This window comes from Trichoplax adhaerens, genomic scaffold (assembly GCF_000150275.1).
Source record: "Trichoplax adhaerens TRIADscaffold_9 genomic scaffold, whole genome shotgun sequence".
In the NCBI taxonomy this organism is placed as follows: domain Eukaryota; kingdom Metazoa; phylum Placozoa; class Uniplacotomia; order Trichoplacea; family Trichoplacidae; genus Trichoplax; species Trichoplax adhaerens.
The window spans coordinates 906,305-926,516 of NW_002060951.1; the positions used below are offsets into that span (position 1 = coordinate 906,305).

Sequence of the window (20,212 nt, forward strand, 5' to 3'; positions counted from 1 at the left end):
TGAAACCACTTGATTAATAGTAATATTTCGTAATAAGATCTATTAGACAGCATATTGTCGTAGAAAGAATGCAACAGCTAAGGGCAATGTTTATAATTTCAAAGCATCAATAGAGTACGGTCTTCTTGTTGCAGGCTAATCTCCTGATAAGGTGCATCTTTCCAACTCTGATCATAAATTTTGCAGTTACTTTAGACTACATACATTAACGAAATAACTTCAGATTTTGACCTCTAATCATGATGATAATGTTGCAAGTTATCATGGTAATTCCTTTTGGAATCAATTGTCCATAATTATAATTAATAATTATAGATTACGTTACATTTGTATGGCTAATACTACTGTTAGTAATTTGAACGAAGTAACAACAAAGATATCTATTTCATTGGAGTAGACTACAAAATATTGCTTGAATTTTTCAGCATTTGATGATGAAATACTAGAATTATTAGAGAATGAACTGAAACATTTTGAAGATTTAGTAAAGTAGAAGCGATTGCGAGTTTAGATATTTAATGTAGGGATGGGCTTTGTGTACTGATTCGATTTGATCGAACCAAATTCAAAGGAAAGAATGGCAAGTAGAATTAGCTGTAATAGTAATGCATCTCAAATAGAAAGTATCTATGTATGCATAAATCTTAGAGGTTCAGTGTAGGCTACGTTAAGCAGTTCAAAAATTATTATAACTCGTAAGTAGACTAGCGTAATATATTTGAGATAAAAATTCGATGAAAATCAATAGAATCTTTAGGCTGCTTATTACAAACTACGGAAGGATGCATAAAATTTATTAATTCTTCCTTTACAATTAGGGGAAACAATTATGTCTTAATATCAATAGAGTTCAAGCCCTACGAGGATAATGACTATCTCTTTATCGATTAATGATTAACTGTTGAGCATATTTATCGATTATTTATAACGGACAATAATCCAGTTCGAACTCAACTGATAACCATTTCCTTATTGTAATATTACATAAAAACAATTTGGATAAAGGATAAACTGACAATAATGACTATTTTAAATCGCAAGATTTTCTTGCATCAATCGGCAGCCTGTTGCATTTAATTTAAATGGTACATACTGCGTAGTAAGAAAGCAGCAACTAAACTTTCTGGTCAAATAATACCCAGCTAAATAATATTAATAGTTTATACATTTGGTTAATAGATAGTCTTTCAGTGGCCGTTGAAATCTACCTCACACTATTACTCTGTATAGGTTCGAAATCTACCATGTCTATTAACCACAAACTATGCAAGACATCTAAAATTTGCTATACTTTATTGACTATCTAAATACACTATTGGGTATCAGAAAGTAATAACATGAGCATATGATTCACTTTCTTACTATCGCTTCAGTCCGTAAATACTATAATTAGATAGAGTAGATTCATAATTACCTCACTCCATTATCCTACCGAATAGACTTATCTATATTTCCAGCAGTACAAAAGGCAAGGAATTTATTTCCAGCTTACATATTAAGGAGTGGATAAATTTTCGACTGCAATGATTAATTTAAAGTATCGTAACCTTTATCAGCAACATAAATACGCTTAATGACAGCGAAAAGCAAGACTACACATATAGCACATTTAAGATACTTGTTGATTAACTGTTTTCATGATGAACTTGTGGAATAGTATTACTTTTGTATGTTACCGACAGTACCATAAGATTGGTCAAATAGCTTAATTAATATACATATTAGAGTGTGTTTAGATTAATTTCTGAAATCTAGAGTAACTTTGCACATCTTATCTCAAGATATTTGAAAAGATAATACATAAATTCCTATTTTCCTAATACTGATGCGAAAAATAGCACTTTACGCCTGATACAGCCGTGAGTAACCTGAAATCGCCAATATCTGTTAGAATAGCATCTCAAATTAGGTAACTTCTTGCTACAATGCTATACGAGCACTACAGCTTTCATAGTCTGCTCATCTACTTATATTAAATTTAATGAGGTATTACTACGGAAGAAATACTCGACATGTTATGACAAGATAGATTAAACTTAGAAAAGCTCTCAAGCTGACTAAAAATAGAGAACAGTGAAAATTATTGGTATCAGACTATCAGTAACTTGTTAACTAGCTACACAATATTAAGATAACACGAGTATCTGGACGCTCTTGAGCTCTATTGGTATGTCAACTGGATATCCGCGACGAATACAGTATACTTAGCTCTATAATATGAACATCATAATGAGTGATATTTTCATTATAGGAACTTTATGGTGAATAAAATACAAGATTCTAAAGTAATTTAACAAATTACGAAACAGTTTATATCGGGTAGCATATCATACAATACTAGAAATTCGATAAACAATGACAACATCACTGCTACATTAGCTGATATCGGTTAGAAAAGCCGTAGTAAATACTGAAAGCTTATAGGAAGGATTAAAGCATCATAGAATTAATCACTTATTAAGATTTTTTCTCCCATTTAAATTGTGGTGTTAGCTAATATTTTTTATATTTTAATACACGTAACCACATATATTTACATGAATGATATATTGCAAGTATCAACAGCAGTAATATATAGTACGATAATTAAAGTAAAGTTAGAATGATATATTGTCATACTCTGATTCATGATTATATCAACAGTAACTTGAACATGGCTACTAATTAGATATTTGTATTTGAAAAAGATCATTTAAAAAAACAATACCAAACAGCAACTACTCGGGTAATTTACGCCTTATTTATCAAGCAGAGGTGTGTCCATGGGAGTAGTAATGTTTCCGCGTATGTTTACGTCAAAAATGATCTTTGCTCCTGTCGAAACATGTAAGCCGACTGATACAATAAACAATTAAAAATTAAGATTTATATAACTTAATAGCGTGTATTTGAAGCTAAAAACAAGTTCTAATATTAGCAATATCAGTTAACTTGCAGGTGTATCCTACAAGAATTCATATATCTAACAAATTACTAGAGAATAATCTTTTTACTCCTCAATTATAGTGACTATATCGAGGCCAACAATTCATTTTATAAATCTATTACTAAATATAGATTTACTGCAATTAATATCCAAAATAAACAATTGGTCCTGCTGATCGATATCTAACTGTTTACTAGTCTCACTTATATATATCAATAGTAGTACTAGTATATGATATGTACGTTGAAAATTTTCAAGTTTAATAGTTAAGTAGCCCTCGTTTACTAGTAAGCTAACGAAGCACCTCACAGAAATCTATGTGCACGAAATATATCTACAAAACTTGAAGTGGTAATTGACTATTATAAGGATAAGAGCTGAGCAATATTCTACATAACTAACCACGGTCCAGATGATCCTCTTCCTAACAGTTTAAGCGTTATAATCATATACAGTAATGATACAAGAATGAGCAATGAAGAAGATTTTTAATTTTATGCTGTTGGTAAAGGTAGACTAATCTGGTGCCTTGTATACTTTATTTTCAACTAAGATTTTTTTGAATTAAGATACAAAATAGATAAAAGATACTAACGTCGCTAATTTTATATATTCGATACCGGTTTCCCTCGCGGACACATAATTCTAAATTTAAGGTAGCTTAGATGAGTAGGAAACTTCTAAGCGATAAATCATCAGCGATAATTAACTTCGCACGATCGACATAGCTACAATTTTTTGTTTACTTGAGCGAAATAGGTTATAAGTAAATATTGAATTAAACGGATCTAACTGCATAATGGCTATTTTGGATAGCCTAATGATGTTACATGACATTTTGACCACTTTGGCAATGCATAACAAAACCACTAGAGTCAGTGGGCTAGTTCACAACGTCATTACGTATGTCAATTATTAATTGTAAATTGATTCTATAGCGGTATTATTTTACAACGGACGGAAGCGGGTATGAAATTTAATTAGCCATTTTATAATGACAATATTGCGATTATAATTATAGCATTTCAAGCCATTGCGACCGGCTAGTAAGACCAACAATAACCATCATTACCGGTACTCTTCCCTTAAAGATACCTAATTTTCTTGTACAGTAAACTCAATACAGTGATTCTAAATTTTTCTCCTGAATGAATATTACTGAACTGGATCAAGTACAGAAGTTATTCAGGCTTTTTGATAAGCTAAACAATATTCTATACATTCGAGCGGTACTATATGAAACACTTAATTACTCTATTTTAATGTCATAATCGATGCAGGGGTACGGATACTGTTGACTCAAGAGCTGTACAATATAGAGTGAGCCTACGCTAGTAATCCACGATTGATTTTTTACGGTAAAACATATCCAATTTTATTACATACATGATACTGTACATCTTTTGATAATGCATAATTATAGTTACTAATTTAAGATTGATTCCTATGTTCCACTTAAGAGCTATCCAGTGAGTATGCAGTACACTGCACGGTCAGTCCACGCTAGTAATTCATGATAGATTTGGACGTAAAGAATGCTATATATATAAAGATTTATTGCATGCATATATGCATAAGGTATCATATTTTAAGTTTAAGTACTGTCACATCCAATATGTGAAGATGAAAAAAGTATCAAGAAATTATTGTACCGCCAAGGGCATAACGATTAAGATGCAACTAAATTTAGGAGCTTATGATTTTAGAGTCTGACAAAGACCTCTAGATATAACACACATTTATATCCAATTCTTCAATTTTAGCAACTTTGCAAAATGATATTGTAGCAAGATTGTGGCTCACTGTGCAGCATACATTGCAGCTCTTTGCACTACAGCGTACCGTCTAGGTATGAATAAGTAATCCACCTTATCAACTAAAGCACTCCTACCCTAGAGCTGGCTCTCGCAGCTGCTGGCCCACTAGCCCACATACGATGTGATTACCGGTTTCGACTGACCACTGAGTGCCAATGACAATACTGTATTATATAGTCTGTATACAGTAGTACAGTAGTTATATAGCAATTGTCATATATCGTAATACATTACTGACTTCCGGCTATTATGCATATTAACCGAGATCGGGTTTTAGCCATGTCAGATACATACTGAACCGAACTTTTCTCAGGTCTACTAGCTAGGCTAATCAGAGATTGGTATTTGTTAGTACTTGCATCTTGTATATAGGAGTATACGCGTATATTAACATCTATACTGTATGCTATACTTTACCGCAAGTTATGCTGCTATATTGCGCTATATTGTATATTGCACAGTATATTACAGTATAAACTACTACGGCAAATAACATTGGTTGTATATGTGTTACACTAGACCATCTGAAAACATCCAAATTATTTCCAATTTTTCGTTACCCCATCGCAGCTGATACTTCAACTATGACTATAATATCGAATTGAAATTTTGTCCATATAAATTTCAATATCGACAAAATTTCAATTGGATATTATAGCGTACTAGTTAAAGTATCAGCTGCGACATGTCCAGACTATTTACTTTTGGTACCAACTATCACCACGGCAGCCGACTAACGCAGACCACAGTGCATATCGTGTATGTCATACTGTATATCAGTAAGACTGTGTTGTTAGTCTGATACTCGATACTCTCATGTTGCAGACATGCAGCCGGACGGACTAAAACCCATTGTTGCTATTCGCCACGGCATGGAGTTTCTATGGTTACTGAATTCGTATCACGTAGATTTTTCACTTGACAACATGCTGCTTTAATGTATAGCTTCAGGGAGAAAGGTTCTAGTCTGTATTGATCATATTGTATGTTATTAAAAACTATCCAGGTTCATACAACAATTTTAACTCTTATTTACAGTTTACTCCCCGTGATATCAACACTTTTATGCTTCTATTAATCAACAGTACAAGGTTAGCTATTAAGTTCAAGTATTGGCTTATACAAGACTACAAATTGTACTGCATTTATTGCAGGATTGGATAAAAGATAGCAATTAATTTAAAGAGAGAAAGAATAATTGAACAAATAGTTCAGTGCACAATCTTGGGAAAAGGTGATTTCAACAAAATTGGCTATTCATACTAGAGGAATACTGCCAGGCCAAAATCATAAGACGACTAAGTCAAAATGGATAAAAATAGGACACAATCCAATCTTGTCCCCGAGCAAAATCATAATAGTTTGAAACATTCCAAATCATTCAAGGATCTTAAACCAGTCTCTAAAGGTAAATCACAACGTAAAGTGGAAATTAATATTCCTTTCATAGCACATCAAAGTCGTGATAATACCATCATTCACAGTGCTAAAAGTGAAGGTCTTCCAGTATTAGACAGAACTTTCAAATTAACGCCAAGCAATTTCTTTCCTGAAAGAAAAGTTCAAGCTATTATACGTGAAGTCTTGAAAAAACACCTACAAAATGTCGTCTACAATAGTGATAAATGTGCTACACTATCTAAATTAATTAGCGATGAGATTAAGCAACGAGTTAAAAATTTAAACTTAGATCGATTTAAAATCATAGCTGTGGTCCATCTTGGCTCTGATGGTAGTCAGTCGTTAAATATTGGTAGTCGGTGTGTTTGGAATACCCAATTCGATAATTTTGCATCTTCTACTTTCCAAAGTAATACCTTATTTGCTGTTGCTGCGGTTTATGCTGTCTATTTTGAGTAATCGTAATATCAAAAACAGATTTAATCTATTTAACTTAACTTCTAACTTTCTTTGTTTATTGAAAGGAAAATTCTATATCAATTAGAGTACAGTTCTTATCTTTATGAAAATTATCTCTATATCTCATCGCTTTTCTTCACTTATATTTAAATCACAAAAGACGACGAGTGCCAACAGGGTCCTCTAAGACGATAACGACTATTAATTACTGTTTATGAATATAGCATTTTCAACTTCGTACTTGACTTGCAGCAGTCAAAACTTGATTCTAGGATTATAATACATGCTTTTATCTCTCTCTCTATATATATATACTAAACACATATATTACTATTTTACTTCAGAGCGTCTCTTGTACTACATATTCTTACGTGTATATTTAACAGCATTGTGAACTTACTCTAATTTCTACCCGTCTATGTCTGTATACTAATATTTGATCATTGATATAAATCGTTCAATTTAATTTATACGTACTAAAATGATTTCTCTATAATAATCGATATTTCTCTATGAAAGAAGCAAGTAAACCGTATAATCATAGCTATCAGTCGATGGAATCATATTACAATGTTTAATGATCTTCATATTTCACAAAGCACCTTTGTTATGATGTATACGCATATATACATAGTATGTATATATTTCTACGCGTATGTAACTATATTAGTTATAACTAATACGTATTACTCATGCTGTACAGCCTATCAATAGAGATGCGTATTACGTATTACCGTCAAATTATCAATTTTTGGTGCGCCCATCTACTTTATGATGGAAGTTGAATATTAACCAGTCAATTGTTAACCAACCAATGCTTTCTTAAACTTGTTTCTTTATGACCATTCCTTAAATACTACAATAAAATATTTTAGAAATTGTAAATTTCTAATTTCTAACCTCCTTAAATCCTACATTTACTAAATGATCATGTAATAATTTCATCCTTCATGCAATATAAGTAATGCTTATACTGCATGTCGCTGTCTTGGTTACGGTTTAATAACTACCATGGTTTAAAGAATTGCCGTAAAGAATTTTCATTCAGTTAGGTCGGAAGGGAATAATGGTGTGCATTGCTCGTACGTAAATAGGCTTCAAGGATAAAACTAATACCGTGATGAGCTAATTTAGCTATAATATTATGATTTTCTGGTATAGCGTTGGTATAAATGCCGTCAACTAGGTTCCGGTTATTGTTAAAAGTCCGCTAAGAACAGTCCATTTAATTCCAGTAATACTTTTCATCGATAATGTCGATAGTGTGTTCATATAAAAATGATATATTACTGCATCGATAGTAATATGTATACTCGTTTATATATATATACTGTATAAGGAAAATGCGTGATGTACTGTAATATGTACTGTTAGTACAAGGTGAACGTAAAAGAGTTTAACAAAAGAAATAACTTAAATATAAATAAAATCTCACAGTGTAAGAGTCTGAAACATTACACTGCCGCCTATCAAAATACCCTTATCTTTTATATTCCCATACGAATTAACATCGAATAGATTAAGTACGGTATATGACAGTCTATACTATAAGTGTATCCAAGCTGAAAAGCTTAACAACGAGAATTCTAGTCTATATGCAGATTATACCTCTAGGTATAACCAAACACTAATAAAACGCAGTTGAGTAAACTCTTACCAATAATTTATTTACAGTTAATAAAACGAAATAAAATAAACGTTCAATATCGTACTATACATAATTCCGTTACTCCTTCTTAAATTGTAAGTTTAAAAATTAAAAAAATTTCTCAACAGACTCTCCAGTAATATTCTCAATAACTGCTACAACTTCTTGACATTCTTTCTCAACTTCAACAGACTCATCTAAGTATTGAATGATATAGAAATTTAGAAATTTAAGACTTTATGTATTTCTTACATTAGTAATAATGGGTATTTTGAAAATATTAGCCATTACCTTCCATAAGTTCAGCTAAGAACGGAATGGTTTCAGGAAGTAACAAAATAAAATTTTCCCCTAATCGGCGATACAGTTCACCAATTATTTTAACGCTGGCGAAGCGTACCTATAAATAGAATACAGTAATTGGATACAAAGTTAAATACTTTAAAACTGAGAAACAATCAAAGAATCAATAAAGCTAACCTGTGGTGATTTATGTCTAGTTTTCAGGCAAATTTGATAGTGTAAAGGTTTCCATAACGCATCATTTTCAATAACGACAGCAAATTCAACTATGCATGGTAAAAGATGTTGTAGTACACGCTCTTCATATTTCGCTGCTCCGTCAATTTGATTGTCAATCTGTATCAATATAGCCGTTTATACAGTTATTATTGAGATATTAAATATCATTATAACAAGTCTAATGATGAGATACCTGATCAACTAAAGGCTGCATTAAAAGATCAAATTTCTCCTGATCAAAAAACTTTTGACGATCATATAAAAAACATTTATAAAGACAATCTAAAATCAATTCTGTAAGTAGGGACGATTTTTCTTCTGCAATTGATGCATCGCTTTCGTTGTTGCTAAAAAATTTCCCTAATATACGCGTATAATTAATACATAAATTCTGAGTTGCTTTCCAGAAGTAACTGGCCAAAGTAGCAATTTGAATTATTATCATATACAAAGACTTAAGTACCTCCTTTGCTGGCGTTATTGGCATCTAATAATTTAGCACTATAAGTTACCAAATCGCTCGCAAAAATGAGGAAGAGACCTTTTAGTGTATCAGCAATTCTAATCCGTAAAATCACAAAATTAGGCAAATAGGTCATAACATCCGGATTACGTACCTACAATATTATTCTGAACTAACTAACCTGTTTGTAGCGCGAAAAAAAACAATATTTCTTTCTTTAGGAACATCACCTACGGTCGCCCAATCAAATACCTGTCAAAAGATGACCAAATACTAGCTATAAAACGACTTAGCAATACAACCACAGAAAAATATATACGTTAATATTCCAAAGCAAAATTACTAACAAATTTACAAATAACAAATATTAGCATAGATATTCACTAATTCTACTGTAAGAGTAAGGAAATCGTTGTTTCATTGATTGCAATACCCTCAAAGATACTGTAATGAGGGCAGATTATTGTATCTAAACATATGCTGAATCACCTCAGTGATATAATCTTGCGTCATGTATGTTTTACTTTATGAATCAATACATGTAAAAATTTGTATCTTATATTGATAACCTCAAGTTAAAATTTCAAAAAAGCGAATTAATAAAACAGCTAGTTATCTTTCCAGACGAACCTTCCTAAATGCTGGCCAAAATGTTTTTTCAGACAGTCTAACGACTAAAGCTAAAAAGGCTTCAATAATGGCATTTTCTGATACATCCAATGAAACCGAACAGATCTGTAAAAAATTAAGTAATTAGTTACATTTTCGACTGCTTTATAAATACTAGCGTTTAAGGCAAGATAAGTAACCTTTGCTTGGGTCGTAATTCTATAGTCAAATGCTTCCATAAAGATATTAATCAATTTTGGTTGCATAGACTTTATATCCACGCTAGGCATTTTCGAAATGCTTATCTTAACGACGCTCATAAGCATTGCAATTCTGTTGGTATCGACTTCGAGCCACTAGTACAGAATAGATTTTATTCAAATTTATCATCGCTTCCCGTACAAAAATTACTACATTTTGTAAGCTTCAAAACTTACATCATCTTCAAGCATAATTTCTTTATAACTCTGGCCGATTGCCGGTAATAAAATATGTGGTAATAATGAAGCCGTGTCTTCTCTAAAGAATCATTAAATTAATCAACATGTACAGTATGATTAATATTAGTAACATTAAGACGGTGAAAATATGTAACATAACTTAATTTGAAAACTGATATTACCTTAATCCATCAAGTTCATTTACCAACTCGGATGTTTGCGAAGATTTTTTTGCATTTAAATCAATCAAAGTTCCAGAAATATAACTACGAGTAAACTTAAGTAATAAAATCACACGCGTAAGCACAATCATCGATAGATATAGCATAAAAATTTAGATCGCAATACCTCTTTCAACAACTCAGTTAGATAAGGGCTAACAAAGTGAGGAAGACAGCTAATAATTCGATGGGCAAATTTTACCGCTGCCGTAACTAAAACTTCCAATTTCCTAGAAAAGAACTCAAATCAGCTACTTGACGATAAATATTAATTCAAGTTTTTGGCATTGCACTCACTTAGAAGGCTGATCTCCTTGACTTTCGTCTCTAATCAATTTAAATATTTTCATTATCTGCGGCATTAATTGTGGCAAGAACGCGATCATATGAGCACCAATTCCTCTACAGATTTCACTTAGGCAAAAAAGAGCAGCTGCTAAAACCTATCAAATTAAAATTATTAAAGAATTCAGGATTTAATAGTATGGAGGTCACATAGCATACACTTCTACAAACACACAGTTAAAACGGTATAGTATAATTCAGATATAAAGTAATTTACCGGCATCGACAAACTTGGTTCGGTCAAAACTTTAAGACATCCTTTAATAACCTGAGTATTGAAACAGAATATACACAAACGTTAATATTAACGCTTATATTTCTAATGTTAGAATTCTAAAATTAATTAAAAATAGTAGATCACTAACATGAGTAAACAATGGAGGATCTTCAGGAGCTAAATAAGAGGAAATTGACGAAATGCAGTATAAAGCTTTTTCTTTAATGTATAGTTGATCCTTTGAGCCAATTACGATTTCTAAAAGCTGATCTACTAAACCGATTACTTGCGTTTTCTGAAATAGTACATAAATAAAGCTTGATCATCATATTACAATGCAAATCTGTCATAATTGCACAAAATAAAGATAATTACATATAGATATGAGATCGTTTGATCTGACTTACCAATTCTAATATTGTGCGTAGATCAACATGAACAAGCTTACTGCCCAATAAATCGAATGATTTGCGACAAGTGACGATATTGTCACTTTTTAACAATGATGAAATGACAGGAATAAAGGCATGCAAAGGTAATAATCCATTAACCTTTATTAATAACGAATAAAAACTCATCTTTAATACTTCTACCTAATTATTTTAGGGTAAAAATACTGCAATCATACTTTATCCACAATAACATTAAAACGGTTATTTAAGGCGTTCCAGTAGCGACCGATAGATTCAACCCGATGTAACTCTGCTAGTTTCGATATTTTCGTGATATATCTCAGCGATTCTTCTAATAGCCTTGAAATTAAATATCAGTTATAACTTAGTGATATCACACGAGATGACTAATATCATCGTGAAAGTACGTAGAAGCTACAAAGTAACGCATACTCGATAAACTTCTTTTCAAGTTGACGAGTCTTGTCATTCTTAAGATCGCTGACCTGAAATAAATTTAAAGGAATTGATCATACGCGGAATAAAGATCACGAGAAGTTTACATATAGAATAAAATACTAAGCAAACGTGTAAATCGTACACACACAGTCTCTCTCTATATATATATTTAAGTACATACTGCTTCAGTGTATTTACTGTCATCCATTAAGTTCACAATTAATCCAGCAACAGTATAACGATATCTCCTTAATTGTTTGGATGTATGAGTTTCGGCGTCAAAAATTTGTAATATCTGCAGGGTTTCTGGGGATTTTCTAGATCGACCTGTCACTGGTTTCGAATCTAAAAAATGAATTGTAACCTTTAAAGCTTCGGCGCATATTTATTAGTGAACAATCATATCATCGTTAAACAATATACAAATGGACAATTTACCCCGTTGATCATCAGAAAGATTTGAAATATATTTCACGCAATCAATGATAGCATCGAGTTGAGTAACAACGTCGAATTTTTGATATAAAGGTAAGCAAAAATCTATCTTGTTGTCCCTGTTAACCTGAAATTAAAACCAATTTTGTCAATCATATAACGAGCATAATTCCAAATCTTATAATGCATAGACTACATACTTGCGCTGTTGTATCCTCATCCACATTACTAATTTCAGATTCCACTAACATCAACAAAGTAGTACTAAGAGATCGGCAAGAACCAGATTTCCGTAATAAATGTTCAAATAATGGTACACGACGATGACTAGGTATGTGAGCCCAGGCGTCAACAAATACCTGTATAACTCTCGTAATAACATCTCCAACCGATGTCATTACGCCTTTTCCTGAATTAATTTCAATTTTCATTTGACTTTCCAGAGTATTGGACTATAGATTAATGGATAAATTGAAAGTAAAAAAAGAGACAGAACAGATCTAGAACTGTAATCGTAATAAACCTTTAGTTTTAGGCGTAATACCTATTAATTTATTGACTACGAGCCATATATAAGGTTACATACCTCAAGTAATGGAGGAATAATGGCATCAATTGTTTGATTTATAATTTGAAAATTGTAAGCACTATCGTGCTTCATAATATTAGCTCCCATGAACGTAAATACCGACATAACGTTATGAAATAGTAAGTCCTATAACAAAAGTTAGATTTTTAAGTAAAGCAAATGGTTTAATAATCAATAACAATTATGTTCATAAATTAGAGCGCAGCTTACAGGGAAAATATTTGCTATTAGATTAAGAGCCAATAGTGCTTGTTGATGCGTCTGAGGATTATCTGATTTCCGTATACAATTGACAACTTGTTCGACGTCAAAATATTCTTCCAGTAGTATATCTGCATAATAGATATTGACGTTAAAGTTCAATAATATCAAGATAGATCGTTTCGAAAATTTTGATGTGAGTATTAGTTCTACCTTTATGTACTATTTTACAAGTCCATATTATATTAGATAATAGTAATTGTTTTCCATATTCGATATCAGAATCATCTAGTTCCATACATCTGATCGTCAAGTAATTTAAAACAGTACCGCAAGATTAAAAGATGTGGTTACAAGAGTATTATCTTAAAATGAGAGGAATCCATTATAAATTTTCAAGTTACTTAGATAAAAGGCCAAAAAATATCGGTAGAAGTTCTTGAGCGTTGATGACATTTTCCTTTGACTGCAGGCTTTCAAGTAAAAGAATTAATCTTCGCCAATCTTCAGAACTGCTCGTTGTTGTATTAACTACTTTTCTGTTTAATACGAAAGATAAAGAAAATTCCAAACATGTTACATAAAACTAATTCTAGAAAGAAAATTTTTAACAGATGTCGCTAACATTTGTTTTCTAGGACGTTTTGAAGTCTGATCTTTAATTGAAGTAAAGTTAAGCGTTGTAAATTCCGTATTGTACTGACCAGCAGTTAATGGTATCTATTTATTTAATCGGTAAAATAAGGGAAACATGTCAGTAAAAAATTCTTGTATTATTTTTAAAGAATTGCTTTAAATGCTATTTCTTACCTTAGAAAGTGTTAGAGGTATAGTAGACGATCGTTCTACAGCCGATGCAATTAATAACTGATCACATAAGTAACTAAAAATCTTTTGTTGAATCTTTTCATCTTTGATGGCAGCGAAGAAACCAGGCGTCACCTAAGTATAGAAGTGATGTACGTAAATTATTTACTGTTCATTAAGTTAATTTAGCTGCATGAGTATCAAATTATCTCTTATTTAATTATCTATAAATTCACAGACCTGTGTAAGGCTCAGCGTTTGTGGTGATTGATGAGCCAGATATGGTATATCATTCGGAATAGATAAAGCAGTCATAAAACTATTCAGTAATAATGGTTCCGTAGCTAGATTTTTCGCTACATCTTTCGTAAAACAATTTAAAAAATTTTGCAGACACAAGGCATCTTCTTGACGTAAGTCTATACAGATACGAAACAAATAATAGTGAAATCTGATCAATGATTAATGGACTAGGAAGTTTATCTGTCCTATTACGTTATTATGGCAACACTTCATACCGAAAATCTGCTCCGATTGGACGATGTCCAATAGCCTCATAAAAAATTCCATACCAAACTTTAATTTGAGCTAAATTACCAAAGTAATTGTATCAGTAATTGTAAAACCTACACATAAAATCTGCACAATCGTAAATACCGTATTATTGACTTGTTGTAACGACGTTAAAACATTATATCTGATAATGGGAGGCGTTTGAAGGTTTGTCACATGTTCCATAATACAATTAAAATTTGCTTCTATGGCACTTTCTTTAGCTCTTTTTAATATAGCTGCTTTGCTTCTACTTGATTTCTTCTCTTTGCTTTTAACATCAGCTGTTAATTTGTCGAAATGAGACGCAAATACTTTAGAAATCTGCTCCCTGTCAGCCACAATAGTTTCAGAAGCTTGACAAATGGTTGATGATATATTAGCGAAAGCAAATGCCATCACGCTTGAATCAATAGCATGTATTCGATCGATACATGTTTTCAAGAATATTACAGCTGCTTTACGAACGCAAGGATTTTCACTATTGATAGGGACTAATAAAGATGGTACCACTAAAATAAAATAAGTATAATGCATAAAAAAATTACATCTCACACCGCATGATACGATTAACAGTAAATTAAAATAACAGTATCATGCCGAAATCAGTCAGACCGACAATGACGATCAATCAAAATACCCAGCAATAAATGCTATACTTACAAGGACAACTGCTATTCATAAGATCCTTTAATATCTTGTCGGTAGCACCTTGTATAAGTGCAGTTGCTAGATTCAAACTGTAGCATTGCAATATTGGCGAAGAGTTCAAGAAATTACTGCGATCTTTGTTTGATAATTCCTGTTTACAATAGTTTAACGACCATATATGGCTCAAGAATTGAATAGCCAGTCTACTCTGTGAATTCCGTTGCTGTAAAATGTGACAAACGTAATAAAACCGTAGCTCAAAAAAGGTTCAATTAATAGTCGATCAATTCAAATTTTAATTAAATACGTATATTTGCTTACCATTAATAATTCCTTGGTTAAATACCGAAAATATAATTGATACTTCAGCTTAAATAAAATTCCTGACCCATAAGCAATTAAATCAACCAACTTGATTTTTGCCTATTAATTATGAAGATACAATGACAACACTTATAACAACCTGTACATCACATGATCTGATCGTATATCTGCAGATACACGGGCTATCTTTTAGTTATTTATTTGTGGCTAATAGTAAACTACCTACGAATTCTAGATAATTTAGTTAAGCAAGCATTAAAGTTAGTAGTACCTGATATTCATCAGTCCACTTCCACCAATCTTTAAAATATATTAAAAGATACCAAACATTAAACAAAGCATATAACAAGTAAGATAAAGCTAAAGAAATACTAACCGACTTCCGCATTTTGCGAAGGCAATACACCTAATAAAGCTTTCAGAAACCTTAGTAGAAACATAGATTTGCTCTTTTTGTAGCGTTTGCTATCACATTTCCGAATCATGATGGGGATTGTATTAAAAAAACTTGTCACAATTGCATCGTCATTATTTTCAATTCCGTCGCCAGTATCAAATTCAACCTGCAATTAGTTAGTATCAATGGAACTAAATTCAAAATACTTTTAAGTGCAAATATGTGTAGAGAGCAAGTAAATAAAAATTCAATGCATTACCTGCAACTGATGCCCACGATGGCTAGCCAACAAACGAAGATCTTCATAAAGGTATAATATGAGACAGTTTATAGATGCTGAGTTCAACTGCTTTTGTTGAGTACTCCAATGTTTAACCCATTGATAACATACGCAGTAAATAAAGGAGTTAAAGACATCTCGCTGAGTATCAGATCGAAATTTTTGGCTTTGGTTGCTACAGTTATCAAGCTGATATAAAAAAGGCCATGATTAATGTTCGATTTATGCTACAGTATTACTTTTACTATTCTCTATTATCATATATTAGCAAAATGGTGTACTATACAGCTAATACAAGCTTGAAAACTTCTACTCAACGGATATCTTAATAATTTTTAAGCCAGTATTTTTTAACTTACAAAATTTTGTATATTGTCTTGTGTTAGATTGCTGGTAAGCCATTTGCATATAGCATTATTTACTTTAGCCACTTTACTACCTTGATCAGCTGCCAAAGCTTCTTTCACGGCTGTAAGTTAGCCAGGGAGGCAAATAAATAATCAATTATAGATTACCTTCGTGCCACTGTGTACATCCAACTAGATATTAAATTATAACAGATCTATATCTAACTTACTTTTATTTGAGATCAAGCTCTTAATATCATGTAACAACGGATGCTTTGACACCAATAAAGATTTTGCCAACTTTAGTATTAGTTTACTAGAAAAACCTTTTCTTTTAGGCAACCATATAAGGTGAGGTATTATAGCCACAAAAATAGTATCAAAATCTTTCAAATCTTCAAGAAACCATCGATCCAGCATAATCGTTAGAATATTTTGAAGAACTTCCTGACTATTAAATACAAACATAATAATATTTTGTAAATGACTATAGCTAACTCCTTGATAACTATACTCTGATGATTGTAATTAATTGCATGATCCTAAGGTTGGCATTATCGTAGAATATGAAACAAACGAAAAATGATTTATTTCTAAAAGCAATGTTTGAAGTACCTTAATAGATTTTCGTCTAGAAATAATTCATTGCATTTATTAATAAGCATTTCACTTAAATGTTGCATATCAAAAATCTGAGTCAAATTCTGAAATAAAGTCATGATAAGACGAGTAACTTGGCAAAATGAATTCCACAAAGAGATTGTAGAGATATTTCAAATAAAATCTATTTACTTGTCCAATATTTAAGACACTAGAAACGACAGTGTAGTCATCGTCCTGCCATCGATTAATAAGGGCCTCATAATAGAATTGCTTGTTGTCAGTATCCACCTTCAAAGAAAAGTGCATTTAAGTTAATGTGTACATAGTTAAAATCTAGATATAAACCACTAGGTAATAAGATTATACCGGCTAGAAAATATTTTACTGATAATAGCAATAGTGAAATCCAAGTTATTTTACCTTTTGGGTTAACAAGTTTTGTTGAATATGCCTGACGGCTAAGCTACGAATTTTCGCTTCAGGATGATATAAGCTAACAATTAATGGACGATCATCACATTCTGGTATCACCTATTAGGCAAAGAAGATACTTATAAGATATCAAGATAAATATCATGGAAAATAATGAGATTGTTCTACTGTCGGCATAATTATAGATGATATTAGTTTATCTACTATTAACCTTATATTTGGATATAGCTGTTGCAAGGTAAACCATTTCTTCTATCCATAGAATGGAATTTCGACCTGACAATGGGTCAATATCATTACTGTCATTTTTGCTTTGTGTCTGGTCTATGAAATCCTTGATACCGTCATCAATTACGCTTGGATATCTAGAGTTATTATAATATAATTGTAAGTTTTCATCCATGTTTCAATCAATCGCAAAGTTATAATTATGTAAATAACGTTTTCAGTTACTAAGGTTATTAATGTTATTTGCACTAAATCATTACAGCTGGTATCATACATGTTTGTTTTAAAATCTTATACATTACCTTGAGTTAATAGATTTTAAAATAAGAGCAACCGTTTCCTTTAACACATTAATTTCATCATCGTCTGTCAGGATATGTCTTTGATGACAATACAATTTCAATAGTTTGCTAAAGGTGGAAATTTCATCATTAGAGCTAATAAGATGCTAGCTATTTAATTGCTTCGATAAATAGGTTTCATATTAAAATGAGTAGAGTTCATCTGAATTACAATAAAATATAATCTAATTTTTGAAAAACAGCAGTGAAAGATTTACTTGGTAATTTTTCGGATCCAATTATCCTGAAATTGAATATCTTGGAATAATTGTTGTAATATGGTGACGTAAGCATTTATTGTGATATTGTTACTGCGTTGTAGTTCTTTATCTGGAGTATCATCATCATCATCATCATCATCATCATCGTCTTTATCATGAATAGAATGCGAAGAAACGCAATAAGCAATTAAACGATCGATCATCGGCGCGAGCAGAGGCATAATATTGTGAGCTGTCGATAAGGCTTGCAATGATGTAACAATTTCAGGCGCAGAAGTTAATGCATTAAATGCTCTATAAGATCAACAGATGCAATTTAGAATAAACTATTAATTAGAATAGATGTATTTCTCTATTTCGTTAAGAGCAACAAGTATTGTTTATCATTACCTCCAGCTTAATGTTTGGACATTTTGACTTTGACAAATGCACGTGATGCATGCAATAGCTTCAACTTGCAACGATGGAGATAGATGCTAATGGAAGATAGATATAACCAGATAAGAAACATTTCCCTTGAATTAATTACCATTATTTTGCATAAGAGAAACATTGTAAAAATGATACATTATTAAGCAATGACTAGCGCCAATGAAATTACGTATGAAGGAATAAATTTAATTTTAACTCTCTCCGCTGTCTATCGTAAACGTATAATTATAATGGACCACTTTGTTGGAGTTGGTATCATAAATTTAATAATAAACATTATCGCACTAGAAGTTATGACAGGCTATCTAAAGTACTGTACGTAGTAATCGATCAGTCAATATCAGACACTAAGCTGCAATACTCGTATTGCACTATCGGATCAAGTTATCATGGTGATATTCTATAAATACGAGTCAGCATGTCATGCGTATAACATCGATTCATTTTGATCCTAGCCTGGAATAAGAATGTTAATATCGTACCTTGGTTACACAATCAATAAGCATAGTACAAAACTTGTTTTCAAAGGTCATTTTCATCATCATTTGCGTTATGATTATGTAGGTGCCAGCAATGGATTCATTATGTTTTGACTTGAGGCCTTTAATCAGGTACGGTGTTAAGGTAATCATAAATTGTTCATTCATTTTATCAGAATGGCTAGAATCTAGTAGGCCAACTATAGTTGAGGTATAGAAATTAACGACTACAGTTGAACTTGCATTGATATTATACTTGAGTGAATCTTGAAGGTTACGACATATTAACGTCAAGATGGATAAATCGCTTAAGCAACGTTGTTGCAATATAATGGAGGATAGAGGTACACCTTGAGCACGATTATTTTTCAACCAATTCCATCGTGAACGATCATGAGCAATAGGTAGAACTTGTAGAACACGTACAAATTGTTGAGTTTGATGGTAAGGTAGGATGCAAACCATGACATCATCAGTATTAAATTGATGTATAGAATAGCGACGAATCAGCCATTCCATGCATTTCATAGCAGCTTGTAGCATGAAATAGGGGCATAATCTTAACAAGAAAGAACGAATGCGTTGGCTAATTGCCTCATTTTCATCTTGTGTTAATTGAGAACGATAAACACTTTGACTATCGATATGGAAAAGATCATTAGCAAATTCTTCAAAATTTCTCTTATTAGCATTGATTAAACCTTGTAAGCCATTGACACCCAAAGCAAATATAGTTTCATCGTCGAAATCTGCAGCTTCTTTAAATTGAAAGAGGACTGATACTTTCTTGCGTACATCAAAATTTTCATATTCTACAACTTGTTGTGATTTTAAGCGTTGCAACTGCTTCACAAGTGCAGTATTGGAGTTGCGTGCAGCCATATTGCACTAAAAATTAGAGTAATGGATGCTCTTAAGCTCTTTAAATTGGCCAAGATTTGCAGCTTTCAGTGGCCAACGAATGAAACAACTGG

General features: G+C 31.9%; 2 protein-coding genes across 2 annotated transcripts; one reads left to right on the plus strand and one right to left on the minus strand.

Moving 5' to 3' along the window:
• Nucleotides 1-6,252: 6,252 nt before the first annotated feature.
• TRIADDRAFT_17289 (uncharacterized protein) lies at nt 6,253-6,603 on the plus strand (the record flags this gene model as incomplete). Its single annotated transcript, XM_002114860.2, has 1 exon — nt 6,253-6,603. A coding segment is annotated over one exon (351 nt), but the record flags the coding sequence as incomplete, so codon positions are not given.
• Nucleotides 6,604-8,359: 1,756 nt separating this feature from the next.
• Nucleotides 8,360-20,120, minus strand: TRIADDRAFT_58870 (uncharacterized protein; the record flags this gene model as incomplete). The annotated part of the gene is made up of 42 exons (XM_002115047.1): nt 8,360-8,448; nt 8,543-8,651; nt 8,732-8,890; nt 8,967-9,133; nt 9,237-9,334; nt 9,418-9,488; nt 9,867-9,971; nt 10,046-10,201; nt 10,283-10,364; nt 10,468-10,562; nt 10,634-10,736; nt 10,804-10,949; nt 11,069-11,119; nt 11,217-11,363; nt 11,476-11,619; nt 11,697-11,820; nt 11,914-11,966; nt 12,101-12,264; nt 12,358-12,481; nt 12,555-12,806; nt 12,941-13,069; nt 13,154-13,275; nt 13,358-13,446; nt 13,770-13,864; nt 13,955-14,086; nt 14,192-14,370; nt 14,470-14,539; nt 14,609-15,015; nt 15,167-15,305; nt 15,476-15,577; nt 15,750-15,778; nt 15,855-16,041; nt 16,135-16,344; nt 16,515-16,624; nt 16,733-16,953; nt 17,118-17,206; nt 17,295-17,393; nt 17,526-17,636; nt 17,749-17,902; nt 18,068-18,175; nt 18,718-18,803; nt 19,242-20,120. 42 exons carry the CDS (start codon nt 20,118-20,120, stop codon nt 8,360-8,362), a joined length of 6,186 nt encoding a protein of 2,061 aa, XP_002115083.1.
• Nucleotides 20,121-20,212: the final 92 nt, after the last annotated feature.